This window comes from Argentina silus (assembly GCF_951799395.1).
Source record: "Argentina silus genome assembly, chromosome: 21".
In the NCBI taxonomy this organism is placed as follows: Eukaryota; Metazoa; Chordata; class Actinopteri; order Argentiniformes; family Argentinidae; genus Argentina; species Argentina silus.
Genome location: NC_139675.1, coordinates 4,579,448 through 4,594,960, shown reverse-complemented (window position 1 = coordinate 4,594,960; position 15,513 = coordinate 4,579,448). Strand labels below are relative to the sequence as shown.

Here is a 15,513-nt window from a genome sequence, read left to right as displayed (position 1 = left end):
ACAAAAGTAAACAGCTAAACAGTCATTTCCCATTCAAGTTAACCACCTACAGTATATAAGACACAAATCTATTGAGTAAGTGTTGTCAACAAAGCTACTCTACTCCATACATGTAAACTCTCATTGTTCAACAGTTCAACTAACAATCAGTCTGAAATCACAAATGAAATAGCTCATAATAATAAAAGTAGTATAACATGTGGCCTGGCATATGGGAGAGAAGAGATAACTGTAAATGGGTTTTTTTGCCACTTTTTGTGTTCTACAGTAATGCCATTTTTGTTGTTGTAACTACCTGCTTGATCCTGAATATTTGAGATGAACTTGATTTATATTTATATTCATAGTTAACAATCATTTTGTCTGTAACAGGCAGTACTACCATAAACTATATCGTACAAAGTGATGCTGCTGAGTTGTTTTTGTTTTCAAATTAAAAGTTGTCCAACCTGCAATGAACATTGATGGTTAGAGTTACTATTTAGTGTGTCATTATGAAATGAATGGTGGATTGAACTTTTTATTAGATGGCAAAGGATACTGTTTTGATGTACTGATTAGCTTTTGTGACGTGTTCCAAATTGTAAGAGTTGTAGTGCATTTTGCAAAAGAAATGTGGTGTTTTGGTAAACATGTTAACAATTAAGGGGTGTGTGTTAACAGTTTTCAAAAGATGAATATTGTTTCAAGAAATGTGCTCAAGCGATTGAGGAAAACGATTAAAAGAGTTGACAATTAACAACTTTGCTGATCTAGGGGACAGTGGCCTGACATTTGGCAAAGCTTTCAGAAAACTGACCCCAGGACTGTACCCAGATTCAAACCTACAATCCTTACATTCAGAGGCACAGACTTTGTCACTCAACAGCACATAAACACCCTTCACAACCTTATACACACACCTTATCTTTAGTGGACATTGAGTGGTTGAGAGCCAAAAACCTTTTCTACCAAGTTATGTTCTGACTTTTGGTATACAGAGTTGAATCCTCGACTGTGAGTGGAGGTTGTTTGAACCGTGACTAGCAACCGCTGCGAGAGCAGAGGCAATGCATCACTTCTGTGTAAAACTCCACATACAACTACACTGTGTAAAATTATATCTCACAACATATTTGAGTGGAACAGCATGGAAGGAGGGTCAGAGGCAGGCAGCATTCAAGGGTTTGTATATAACTCCCAGGCCAAATCTCTGTAGCCAAAAAGACAGGTAAAAAGGGAGGCAAGTCATGTAAACTCAAATCTAAAACAAAATCAAACAAAACTAAAACAGTTCTTTCTTACTGTAACTTGTTTGGTGAAGGCAACAACTTCTTCCAAGGCATTGTAGGGGCTGACTGATTGATTGGCAATGAAATTCAGCTGGGCTCTAACAGGGGCTGGCTGGAGGGGCGTGGCAGTGGGGGTGGGTTGTAAGGGGGAGGGGAGGGGGTGTCATAATTCAAACACTCCTGGGGAGCTCAGAGGCTTATGACAGTGAGGTCATGTTCTCATATTTTTGGGAAGATGTCTGACACCTCAGTGGTCGTGTGGTTAAGGTCCCTGGTTGGTTGCTAAACACAACTAACTTTAACTAAAATAAAAAGACATTTTCTACTTACTAACAATCTTTTGTGGCATAATTGAACTGCTGTGGGATCTCAATTAAACACAGTTAAAACACAGAGCATGTGTGGTACACTACAAATCCCAAATAAAAAAAGTTTCGGTAACTTTATAATATGTCAAGAAAGTATATTGCTAAAACAGTGGGCAAACATACGACTCAAACAAACTCTGGAATATTTCAAAGGGTTAATGTGTGTGTGTCAGCAAAGTGCAGGCCAGTAAAATTATGTATTACTGAGTATATTAAGCTTTGAATATGGGAGAGAAAAAATACAGACGCCATAAAGGTTTATTAGGCATCGGCTCAGAGTCAAACTGAAGATTTATTGTCTTTGTTATTTCATATCAAGGTAAAAAGTATTTATGTTTCCAGTACAGTCACCACATGGCATTGTGTTCAGAAATCTGTCCTGATAATTTGAGAACAAACATTTTGCAAAATGTTTGTTCTCAAAAGATCAGGCACATTGCCACAGTGGTTAACGTACAGTGGAAACAAAGACATTTGACCTTGATATGAAATAATAAAGACAACAAAAGTGGCAAACTAAGTGTCAGTGGAGGCAGGTGGAGGTTGAAATCAGAGGACGGGCTCATTGTAATGCATGGAATGGACAGTAGGGTACAGTATTGCTTTTATCTATCCAATCCTCTTAAGTTTTTCATGTTTCATGAGTTGTGGTTCTCTGCAGATAACTGTGCGTGTGTGCTTCTGAGTGTACGTGTGTGTGTGTGTCTGAGTATCTGTGTGTGTGTGTGTGCAAGGCAGTGTGAGTGTCGTATGCTCTGTCTCCTGCTTCCAACTCCATCACTGTGAGGCAGAGTGCTGAGTCAGATTTCTCCACACTTCTTTAATATGTGTGCCATTTATCTGACGTTTTCATCCAAAGCGACTTACATTTCAGTATATATGGTCCCGGCAGGAATCAAACCCACAACCTAAGCGTTGTTAGCGCCATGCTCTACCAACGGAGCCACGGAGGACTCTTTCTTCTGAAGTATGCACTTATATGATTGGTCCAACCATGGGCTCTTACACCAATCCATTCCCACCTAAATACAGGTGAGGAAGTGCATACTTCAGGAGAAGGGTGGAGAAATGGGACGAATCAGTAAGTATAAGTAAATGTATCTCAACTCATCTGAGGCAATACTTTTGAGAAAAATAAATACATTCAACCAATAATTGAACCGTTGAACAACAAGTGCAAAAACCCCTTCAAGATACGCACCTGATACTGTATATGCACACCCTTTCACATGGAAACATGGAGCCAGAGTATTTCAAACCAACCTACAAAAGGGAACATTCTTTGAGCACCTTTGGATGGCTACGTTTGGTCTAGCAGGTTGTGAAATTCAGTTTGACTCTGAGCCAATGTCTAATGACATTTGTTCAAGGTGTGGTGTGTGTGACACGGCAAATAGCAAAAGGACACAGAAACCATATGAGGAAATGTCTTTCTATGAAACAAATCAGTGTCAATGACCCACACCGTACATGAAATACCTTACTTACTTGCACACTTTATCTCAACCAGACCCTGGTTACATAAAGCATCATCATCTTGTTCAAAGACGTCAAAGCCAGTTTCACATTCAAAATACACAACCAAACGCATCATCATTACATCACCAGTGTTTTCAGGAAAGGCTCAGCCAGTCCAAGGGATGACAGATGTGTGAACACAGCTGAGGTGTTGCTAATGATATGGTAGCAGCCATAAAGCTCACACCCAGGTTCTAGCTACTAGCTACTCTATCATTAGACCCGGCTTTGTACGCCCTGTCTTCTTCAAGGTGAAAATCAGTCAACAAAAGCTCCATTCCACTACAGTACCAGCTGAAACAGCAGTTATGTAACTAGGACGAAACTGGGAGGTTCTTATCGAGGGGGGTAATACACGGTATGGATTAGCGTGTCACACCCCCTTGTATGGTTTCCACACGTCAGTGGAGTGTTCCAGTCATCGGTGATCCTGTGTTGCAATGTTGTGTCAAACCACAGACATTTGACGTGGCTGTATACCATGGTGTAAAAATGCGGTTTCAGTAGACAAGTGGAGGGAAGAACCGGCTTCCCTTCAGTTCTCCTGTGTTGAAAGACGTCAAACTTGAATCGGAGCGGTTCTGCGTGATACGTGTGGTTGTAATGCATTGCCACTTATCATAAGCATGAATTACGTCATTATATTGTCTTGGAAATGATAACCATTTCCTCAATAATTATGCTAATTTGAAAAAAACTTCACCGTCACACAGGCAGAGACACTGTTCCGTTACTGTACGTCAATTAATAAGACACATGGATCAAAACAATGGTCTCATACAGCAGTACAAGTCATTAAGAAGCTGTAATGCATTTACCAGAGGTTTTTCAATCAGGCAGTTTGGGTGGTTTCACTTCCAGTAAGGCCTGAGGCGTGCCCTAAGTGCTCCATCTACTGTATGTCCATAGAACCTCCGGGAGGGCAGCCAGCCTGTCAACACAGACAGCAGATAATAGCAGAAGGGGGGGGTGGTGTGTGTGTGTGTGTGTGTGATCCAGATGTGCATTCCAGTCACACATACCTTCCAGGAAAACAAACAGCTCAGGGGAAAAAAACGTGTGTGTGTGTGTATGTTATAGTTTTATGTCTCACAGTTTCTCCATCCAAGCCTGTTCTACAGCATGGCGGACACTCCCCATGGCAACGTACTACAGCTGTCTGTGTCTCTGCAGCTCTTCATATAAGGTGCTGCTCATTTCAGTGAGGAGCTAACATACCTACAGTTCACAGTTGTGGAAAACAACGGAAAAAGGAGAGGAATTGGCCTTGATGTCATACTGCGTTTATTGCCTGACAAACTACATACAAACAATATTTCACACCTTCTACATTAATGAAGTAGAACGTAATTAAATCAGTAAAGTAATTAAATCATAAATAACTAATTTGGTTGGAATGTAAGTACAATTAAGTAAGTTACATAGACCTAGACTAGACATGTTGATGGCCTTGTCATTCAGATTATAATTCATTCATTCAGTACTGAGGTGTGTTACATACCTTTCTGTGGACTCTGGGAGCTCATGATAAATCTCAATAAATATGAGGAAAATAATATGCATGTTCATATAAAAAAAAAAAGAAAAAAGATTTATTCTAAAAACCCACACAATTATACACTGTACATACGTTATAATAAGTGACTTAATAACAGATTAGGCATCAAATCAACAACATTAGTTATCTGTACCTGTAGGAATTGGTCTCACTCAAACTAGTCAAATCAAACAGAGGATTTTACGAGGAGGATCCCCCACCCCCCACAAAATAACACCTTCCCGTCTCATGTACCCATATATTACTGGAATGTGTGTGTGTGTGTATTCCCTGTTTATTTCCCCTGAAGAACTGATTCTTTTGAGAGCCATCAAAAGGAGAGCCTACTGTACTTCCTGAGCGACTCCGCATCCTAACCTCTTTTTCTGTTCCGATGACCGGATGACAGAATTCTGACAGTATTCCCATAGAATTCCGACAGTGTTCCGGTGTTGCGCTCAGGCGGACAGGGGCTCGTAGGTGTGGAAGTGGATGCCTTTAGAGCAGGTGATCTTCATCACGGCCCCGTTGAGGCTGGTGTCGGTGATCATCCGCAGCATTCCCTCCGCGATCAGAGACGGCCTGGAGATACAGGAGAGAGGAGAGTAGGCATGAGACACGTCCTTTTTTTTTTTTTTTTACATTAGATTACATTTTTGACATTTAGCAGACGCTTTTAAAAGAGTAGATATGAGACCTGTTCTCATAATCATTAATAATAATAAAAACACTCCCACCTTCTGGGGCTTCTGCTTGCAAGAGCCATGCAGTTATACCTCCATCCGACTGCTAAACTATCCGATATTTTACCTTCACATTTCTGACATTTAGCAGACGCTTTTATCCGAAGTGAGTACATCTGTCTAAAGTAAGTGAATCGTCTGTCCGTCAGTCACCATAAGCAACAATCTATGCTAGGACCAGGTGCCATTGGCAGTCACAATGCTAGAAGGAAGGAAGGAAGGATTACTGTTATCAACTTGTTAACCCCAACACACCATCCCCCACTTGGGCCCAGTGAGATGAGCTAGCACACGGTGCACCTGGCATACACACACACACAATTCTCAAGTGCTCTATAAACAGAGTTCTAGTCCGAGGTCCAATCAGACGTTCCAGCGGTTAAAATCTGCCAACACACACACACACACAGACAGACAAACACACACACACACACACACACACACACACACAGACACACAGCATCCAAGGTCCTTTCTCTGGTATCTTTAACCTTGTACAGTTCTGTAGTGATGGTGTGGATGGGGAGTTTAAAAAGCAGAGTCTGATTAGGGAGGCTTTGCTACAGCGTCTATCAGGTACTCGACGTCCTGTCCTCGACTATGACGATACAATGTACATGCATGCGGCAGCCTCAGTCCCTCAAACCGCTAGGCTCAGCTCATCACTCTGCTCTGCTGTCCATTTCTAGTATATTTGGGAATCATTCACTTCGAAGGCCTCATCAATGGACTTTGTTTGTAGATAAAGCAGTTCCCATTTGACCTCACATGACTGCTTTCATGGCGACCCAGTGGTGATCAGACACGCTCCCGGAGCTCGCTACTCTGTCGCCCCACGGGTGTCCAGAGAATTAGGGAAAACCGCTTACAGCCGGGAGCTGTGCTCCTCAAACTTGGAACGATGTTCAGGGTGGACACTGAGGTTGGAACGCTGGGTCCCACACACACTTGGTCGTTTTAAAGTCCTTGGTTAAGAACCAGCTCACTGAGGCTCACTCTTTGATGAGTTATTGCGTGTGTTTTGTGTTTTACTGTGTTGTACATTCAAAGCGCTGTTTTGCAATCAAGCAACAAGGCACAAGAGGCCGTGCTTTATCCTGAACTAAGTCACAGCTGAAGGGCGTTGTTCGGCCCTAACAGAGGTCCCTGCGGTCAGAAATATAGTTCTCGCGATGACCACTGTTGTCAAGGTAACGCGGTAAACAAATCTAATCGTAATACAAGTGTTTGTACAGGATGTTACAATGCAATGTATGGTTAAACAGGTAACATGTGTCATAGCTGTTACTTCATCAGGAAATAAAGAACGGCTTCAAACGCCTCTGTGTGAATCATAATCCTTGTTTTGATCAAACCTTTGTATAATTGGATGTATATGTGGACAGGGAGGCACCTGTCAGAGAGACTTGGCCTCAGTGTGTTTTTCCTGGATAAATAAAGATAAGAAACTATTTGTAAAGTGGGGCAGAGGATCAAGATAACCAAAAAAAAAAAAGGACACAGGTTGAAGATTTCCACTCACTGAAGCACCCCGAACTTGTGCATGCTCCTCTTGAAGTCGTCCTTGAACTTGACGAACTTGCCCATGTTGTCCTCGTGCTCCACCGAGCGCAGGAGGGGCGTGTCCACAAAGGCGGGGCACAGAACGTTGATCCTCACGCCGTAGTCGCCCTGCTCGGCTGCATCCTGGGGAGGAGAGAGACAGACCAGACGTGTCCGGACACGGTCAAGAGTTATCGCCCAGGGGCGTGAGAGAGAGAGCTGTTCTAACACTGCAACTCCAGGGGTGTGTGTGTGTGTGTGTGTGTGTGTGTCTGACTGAGAGAACACTGTTCTAACACTACAGCAGGTGATAGTGTGCATAGCTTAACCACCGGGGGCCAGGAATGTGAAGAGACGCGCGTGTGTGTGTGTGTGTGTGTGTGTGTGTGTGTGTGTGTGTATCTGCTCACCGCCATAGCTCTGGAGAATCCAATAACCCCATGTTTCGTGGCTGTATACACTGGCTGATGGGGGGAATGAAGGAAAGCTGAAAAAGGCAAAAAGAAGAAATAAACATCAAACACACTAATCATGATTCATGAACAAAGCCCATATGGTCTAGATTTAGGATCAGGTGCTTCTCATCGACAGTGCTTATCAACAATGAAATCTCTCCAACTGAATCAATACCACATGAGCTGTTGCCTGTCCCAAGGCACTGTAGTTGTGTTTATTATTATTATTTATTTATTTATTATTATTCGCCACCGCCCACTAACTCGAAAACTTTATTAAAAGGATACATTGCCTTTTTTTCCACTAAAATAACAAAATGTTGTACTCAAACTTAAAATTCCTTCAATTTGTAACAGAGATTACAATTCTTATACTGTTTGCTTCACTGAACACACACACACACACACACCTCGTATGGCTACAGATTGGGAGGCTGTAACTTATTCTCTACGCTTCCGTCATGGAAAAAGGCAGAATCCTCCAAAAAGGCGGATTCCTCCCTGCGCTTAATTGAAACATAAGAAAGCTGCTGGCTGGCTGTCCAGGCTGTTTAAACCAGCCTCTCCACAACCATAAAAGTGAAGGAGAACTTCCTCCGAAACAATGGTCTCTCAACTTTACGATGCAATCCCACTTTCTTTTTACGACCACATAAAAACCTCATGTGGATCAATTGTTTGTTTTCCCTCTTTAAAAGGGATACAGACAGCAGGGGCGTGGGGTTAAGACAAACCTGCTGTACTGTAGAGGACGCAATTCGTAGCAGGTAGCAGACCTGACTCGGCCGAGCCATCTAATACAGTGCATGCTCAGAGTTAAAGACATAAACAAAACATCAGGCCCACTGACATTAAGATGAGGGATGGGTTTGGAGGAATGTTACCACTCTCAAATGAAAAGACAGAACTCTGGATGCAAGACCGAGAATGGGACATCAATGAGAGTTTTAAACATATTTTACATTTTTAGATTTTCTTTTTAGACATTCCTGTTGTTTGTAAACAGCCTTATATGTGTGTGTTATGTGGTAAGACAACTGCAGTAACCTCATGAGGCATCTACAGTATTAGTAACATTTTCAAGAATGAATGAGCATATATCATAAATGCATATATCCCCAAAAAATGGCTTCACAAATTACAGATGGTGTCTTTAAGAGCAACTGAAGAGTTGCAGCGTTTGCACAAGTGACTTCAACCTTCATTACAATTTCAACTAAAAAGAGGAACTTACAATAAGTCACGAACAGGAACGGGAACCATAAGCTGTAACCTATGGTATGTCACAAGGTAGCACATACCGTCATATACAACAGTAAAGAGCATCCATCCATTTTTAGGCTACTTCCCCCTTCAGCCAAACCAGCCATTCATAAGAGGAAACCGCCTCAAGCTGAGTGCTGATGGACACTTAGTGACATAGCACACTAATGCGCATACCATGTCATCGCAAGGTTCCCGGTTCGACCCTTGACACGTCTTGCACGTCATCCCTCCTCTCTCACCCTCTGCTGTCTCTATCCCAAATAAAGCAGAAATGTTCGAAAAAACATGTGTTTAAACTGAGTGCTGACACCATAACTCACCGACGCCACAGCTGAACTGTGAGTTTGACGGCTCCTTATGATGACATCATAAAGGTCATGACTGCAGTGAACCGGAGGCAAAGAACATGCAGAAGTCTGAACTGAACCCAATGTAGCTTAGACCGTGTCCTTGGGTGACCGTAAAAAGAGCTTTAAGAATGTACTGTCTGAGCGACGGTGTATATTTCAATCCGAAATTTCACCTGGCATTAGTCCAAAAAAAAAAACAGATGTTATTTTTGGTCTAATGGTAGCGTAGGCGTTTTGGGTTGCACAGTGGGAGACCCAGGTTCGATCCCCACAGGTTACATATCATCATCATCATTGAACTACAGGTACAGTAGTAGTCTCTGCAGATGGCATGACGGTTTGCATTCCTGGGGAGGGAAAGACAGTTATAGCTTTTGAAGAAGGGCCTTGTATTTAGACGTCTCCTTCCTACTGTAGTCTAGTAGACTATTACTACCGCAACTGACTTGTTTCTGTTGTTTACTTGTTTTTGTTGTTTAAGACTACTTCCTTTTGCCCCGAGCCTTCTGTGCTCTCAGCAGTGATTTACTGTAGTATAATTGCTGAGTGCTAGATTACCTCGAGTGTTTTAACTGGTGCATAACAAATAAAGTCTGGTGTGATGAATGATCCAAGTCTATAATTACACCTTCACAGCTTCTTGTGAGTTCTGGAATCACAATGAACATCAACAAAAACAACATCGAGCATCCGATGATTAATATTCCACACAAAGACAACCTGTACATACTGTGTGTGTATGCATGTGTGCTTATGAGGGCATGTACGAGATGAAGAGAGGGAGTGATTGTGAGTGTGTGTCTGTGTGTGTGATTGTGAGTGTGTGTGTGTGTGTGATTGTGAGTGAGTGTGTGTGTGTGTGCGTGCATGCGTGTCTCCAACCAGTGTCAATTTTAAGCCCGTCTCCTTTTTGCACACACTCATGAAGAGGGAACCAAAACACTGAGGTTCACTGTTCAACCAACCACGGCACTCTGCAAATCAGCCATCGCATAACAATGGAGGGAGGCACGTCTCTCTCATATCTCTGGTATCTCGTTAGCTACCCCGTCAGGTCTGTCCACCAACATTCTCAGGAAAGTGGATTACGCCACGAGGCAGAACAGGGCTGTCCAAACAGTGCCAGTTTACATGGAGGCTCGAGGCAGCTGCCATTCAAAGTGCTGGCAGCTTTTTTTTTAAGGTTGTAAACGGATCAAGCATCGTCTTGCCAACGGTAAAGAAAACAAACTGATGTCATGTCGCCCCGCTCGGTTTGGCTGTGGTTTTCTTTTTGTTCCTCCTATCTCTGTCTGCCTATCTCACGTTATGTGTCGCCATCGTGAGACGGCAATATCGTTCAGCATGTCTGTAAGTGTCTTGTTCTGCACGTCTGGGGAATGTCTTGTTTGAAGAAGCTATTTTCAGTCTTGTCTGAATGCAAAAGAAAACAAGTGTGACGCAATAGAATGTTATACTTCTGCACAGTAATATCTACCCAAATGTATTATGAATGTAGTTTATGCAATATTTGTACAACCTTTAGTCGGGGGGGGGGGGGGCATCTGAATAACAATTGGAATCTGAAACAGGTCACTTACAGTCAATGAGTACCAGAAAATAAGATCAGGAGAGAGAGAGATAGAGAGAGAGAACTCTCAACCTCTCCATGCAGATCTTAGAGATAAGAAAGGACAAAAGGAGAGGAAGAAAGACAAAGAGGGAGAAATATGAGCTGCAAGTGAGAGAGGCTGAAGATAAAAACAGCTGAGCGGGAGGGAGAGAGAGAGAGAGAGAGAGAGAGAGAGATTAACCTTTCCCCCCAGATGTTACTCAAACAAGAGTTCAGGCTGAGTTTCAAAACTCCAGGATCCAAAAACCTACATGGAAGGCTTCCAGCGCTTCGTTCAGCGAGTCAGAGGATCAGGGCCAGTGTACCAAACAACCTAATCTATGATCTACCACTGTCACAAACAAATATTACATAAAAAAAACTATTAATAATAACAGAGAGGTTGTCTGTGAATAGGTCTCTGAGCCAACAATATCATATGTCATACCCAAACTTGGCCAAGAGACACGACAATACAGACTGGTTAAAATTGTGTTTTCTTCTGATTTATGGCCCGTGGGAAATGTCTCGGCTCTCGTACAAGTTTGTGCAACAGTAATCAAGGTGACAGTTCTTCCTTTGCAGATGTTCTTTGAGGTAACATGGAGTAAACTGTGCTATTGTTTTCCATGCAAGCTTTTAAAAAGGCGGATGAGGGGGGGGGGGTTTATATTCAGTAGATAACGTAAATAAAATGTGTCCCAACAATGTCTCTTAAAATGTGAAATATTTAGAGAGAGAGAGCAAAAAAATAGGTACTGTACATACTGGCACCAAATAAGTGAAGTCACAATAATACAGTCTGTTTGAAAACTGTACCACCTAAGTCAAACACAAGCAGTAGTCCCAGCCTCTGTTGACATTTCCCCACATAGCTGAGATCCCTAACAGTACCATCATTTTCCTGAAGATCTTCAGAGACTACAATCTCTGTAGTCATGCAATGCAAAATCCATGGCAACAAGCACTAAATGTTCTCTGCTGTAATCACGAATGTCTCAAAACCAGTTTATTGATAATCTTTTGTCATCTGTAGTTGGTGGAGTACACTAGCATGTCCACATGCAGAGCAGAGGAACAGCTGAAGTACAGTATACTTTCACAAAAATAAAAGTATTAAAGAACCTTTGAGGAACCCCTGTTGGTGCTACTGTAGTGCAACTGTACTGTTGCACTACAATTGTTTATTGGGCCGGAAATGTCACCATGTGACTGTCTTCAACCACTGTCTGAGCCCAGTACACGGTCTCCCCATGCATACAGTATTGTGTTAGTTCACTGTGCACAAGTGTAGACAGATTTATATTAATATCAGTTTCCACATGAAGGTTTGGCAGAGACTTTTGGCTATATTTTGTTAATAGCAAAACATACCTAATATTGATAATCTGACTCCAATGTAATTACCACTATGTGCAAAGAATTGTTGAGTTTGTGCTGAATTAGTGCAAGAAAGGTCAAATAGAATGAATCAAATAAGGCTTTAATAATACTGTATACTTATATAACTATTACATAAGCGAATACTTAGAGAGAAAGATAGAGAGATGACCACTGGTCATTCAAACCAATGCTACTCACAACAGGACACAGGAAAGGAGAAAGAGCTTTTCCCTGACCTCTGCTTTTTTTTTTAAAAACACAGTAACCACAGTATTTAAAATTAGGAGCCGTTGATAAGGAGACCCAACCACAATTGATCTTACCACATCCAAACTGACGACATCACAGCTTTAACACCTCAAGACATTCCACAGAGCTCACAGCCATTTTCCTTCCGGGGGATGGTAAACTAAGGAGATTGGGGGCAGAATTTAAATTCTCCCCACGATACAAGAACCCTGGGTTCAACAGAAGGGGAAGCTTATATGAAAACAGACTTTGGGACACTTCACTGACTCACACAGCCAGTAGCAGCTGCTACAGTGTAGTACAGCATCAAAACCTCAAGTCTCCCAAATCCAACTGAGCTCTCATCAAATTGAACCCTCCCATGTCAGTTGAATGCTTTTACACAGGGGATCAAGATGAGTCAGCCAACCGCAGACACAGCCACTTGGACTTAAGTAATACAATACACCAGGGGAGGCTGGTGGAGGTTGTAATGCATGGAATGGAATTAGGAATGGTGTCATGGAATGGAATGGGGAATGGTGTCATGGAATGGTATCAAACGTTCCATGCATTATGATCAGCCCATTCTTACACCCAAGGAGAAAGATTGAAACGGAGAAGTTGTTGTTCATTTGGAGACTATACAAACCCTACTATGCAAACAACTGACTCACAGTGAAGACTTGCCTTGTTTGCTGTGAAAACACGTAATTCTAACCTGACAAGTGTTAATGTTCGCTTGACATTCCAGGATAGCAGCATTGGATTACATCCAAGTTGTTGTTTTCAGTTGTCTGAACACTTGCATAAGGCAGGTTTTTTCACAACTCATCCCTTTACAGTGGCACAAGTCCACTCCTGCTAAACACAGAATCTTAGGACCGTCACAAATGCATTCACTAAACTAGAGCTTTCATGGTAGCCAGAGAGTAAGTCCAATGTATATACACACACTGAACACTTTATTAGGAACACTATACTAATACTGGGTAGGGCCTCCCTTTGCTCTCAAAACAGCCGCAATTCAACGACTTTTGCTTTGTGACATGGTGTGTTATCATGCTGGAAGTAGTCATTAGAAGATGGGTAAATTGTGGCCAGGAAGGGATGCACATGGTCAGCAACAATACTCAAATAGGCTGTGGCATTCAAGCGATGATTGATTGGTATTAACGGGCCCAAAGTGTGCCAAGAAAACATTCCCCACACCATTACACCACCATGAGGTGGTGTACAGCTGTTCCTAATAAAGAGCGAGTGTAATTTCATATGAACCATCAAACTGCAACGCACTTAAAATGGGAGTTGGCGCTTCTCAGGAGCTGGCCGTACAGTGTCAGTGTTTTCGTATGTTTGAGAGGGTTTTAATGCATCTACTGTACATGAGGCTCACATGACGCAGGCTTACCTGCCATAGACGAGACGTTGATGATCACCCCTCCCTCCTTTCCATACTCTTTACTCATATGGTCCAGGGCCAAGTAGGTCCCCTTGATGACGGAGGTCTGTGGCAAGAGAGGGCTCTTTTGTTACAACACTCACAGTAGAACATCACGTACCATACAGCCAGTTAAACTTTGGATGTTATTCTCCATATCTGCGAGGTTAAGTTCAGATGAATCATTGTCACAAGTTAATGTGTGCCGCAAGTCCAGGCCATCCTGACTAATTTGTGTCCTTAATGGATTGTTTGGCCTTTTCTAGAATGTTAGAAGTAGTCAAGACTGTGATCAAATTATATTGGGCATGCATCTACATGTTAAAAAAAACAAAAAACATTGAAATGCTAAAATGTTACTAACAATATTTTCCACAAATGGAACTCTGTTCACCCCCAATTCGACCACTAATGACACATTGTTCTACAAACACTCTTTCACAGATTATATATATATATATTTTTTTTACCAGATTAACTTCAATGGTCTTCTCCCAGTCTTTCTCATTGTTGATCCCTGCATTGTTGATAACAATATCCAATTTCCCAAACTGCTCCACCGTGCTTTGGAAAGCATCTAAAACAGCAGAGGGAATGACACATTAAAGTTGATTCAATAGATTACAGTATATATCTAGCCTGCAACAAGAACAGGTCATCCTTGTTTATCTAAACAAACAAGTACTGGTTGTATATACCACAAAACCGTTGTGGTGGGCGTCATCACCTGTGATTCAGCTGTAAACATTCCACAAGGAAACCTTCAATTAAAACCCCCTGACACCGAGGTAGGAGCAACACGTTCAACGAGGTTGTAGAAGGTTACATTGATAAATCAGCAACTGACACACGTTCAGTCTTTCATCGTTAATGACGTGGGTTGAATGGACTCTCACAAGCGCAAACATTTGGTACGTCCAAGAACATTCCGAAGTCGTTACCTGCGGCATTTTGGAAATCATGTCAAAAGTAACTAATTCATTTTCAAACAATGAAACCCTGTTCCAGAGGTAATGTATCTTGAAATTCAGTGTGAGCGGAAATAATAGGGATCTGTAGACGGTTAATTTCCTGAGAATAAGTTTAGTCTACAACACCAGGGAAGTCGTGCAGTGTTGATAATAACAAAGTCACAATCACAAACAACTTTTTTTTATGTGAACTTATTACCTTGAAGTTTGCCTCTGTCAGTAACGTCACACTGTATGAAAATGCAGTTGCCATCTCCAAATTCTTCACTTAAAACTTTCTTGCAGTCCTCCCCAACAGCTTGATTCAAATCAACAAGTGCAACCTGAAGATGAAAATACGGAACATAAACAATGTGTTAGTCTTTGCTAGTTACAAAAATCATGTCCAAATATGAGCGCTTCTAGACTGGCGATCCATCTGACAGCGCAAACATTGGAGAGGATTGCAAGCGCAATGCGCAAAGTAACGACAACTTTATCGATACGCATTTGTGATAACTGTACACATGCACACTAACCTTCGCTTCGTTCTTCAGAAGGGATTCCGCTACGGCTCTACCGATCCCTTGCGCTCCACCGGTAACTAAAGCCACTTTTCCGCGTAGAGTCATCCTTGAATGCTCCCATCTACGACTCAACGTGCTTTACAATATGCTGGCTATTATATCAGTGAGCTAATCAGAAAGGGGGCGTGTGGTGTAACACTAAATAAACTCTGCGTAATTACTGCGTCTCGTCTTTCATTTGTCATACCTGACCTCCTACTAAGAAACTCTCTTGACGGCATGCAAGTGTGGCTTTGCAGTTTTCATATTCTGGTCTATTCCGTGTGTTGTTGATTTAATGCAA

The 15,513-nt window shown here is 42.1% G+C and overlaps 1 protein-coding gene across 1 annotated transcript; it reads right to left on the bottom strand.

Moving 5' to 3' along the window:
• Window positions 1–4,418: 4,418 nt before the first annotated feature.
• Window positions 4,419–15,404, bottom strand: hpgd (15-hydroxyprostaglandin dehydrogenase). The gene is made up of 7 exons (XM_083693328.1): window positions 15,183–15,404; window positions 14,864–14,987; window positions 14,164–14,270; window positions 13,664–13,760; window positions 7,390–7,466; window positions 6,960–7,123; window positions 4,419–5,276 (listed from the first exon to the last, which is right to left on the bottom strand). Exons 1-7 carry the CDS (start codon window positions 15,273–15,275, stop codon window positions 5,153–5,155), a joined length of 786 nt encoding a protein of 261 aa, XP_083549454.1. The 5' UTR covers window positions 15,276–15,404; the 3' UTR covers window positions 4,419–5,152.
• Between the last annotated feature and the right edge of the window lie 109 nt (window positions 15,405–15,513).

Excerpts from the sequence above, each read along its gene's own strand:
- hpgd (XM_083693328.1), bottom strand. The coding sequence starts at position 15,275 with ATGACTCTACGCGGAAAAGTGGCTTTAGTTACCGGTGGAGCGCAAGGG. Across the intron at positions 13,761-14,163 it reads AGACCATTGAAGTTAATCTG|ACCTCCGTCATCAAGGGGAC; the intron begins GTAAAAAAAATA and ends CTCTTGCCACAG. Across the intron at positions 7,467-13,663 it reads CAACGTCTCGTCTATGGCAG|CTTTCCTTCATTCCCCCCAT; the intron begins GTAAGCCTGCGT and ends TGCCTTTTTCAG.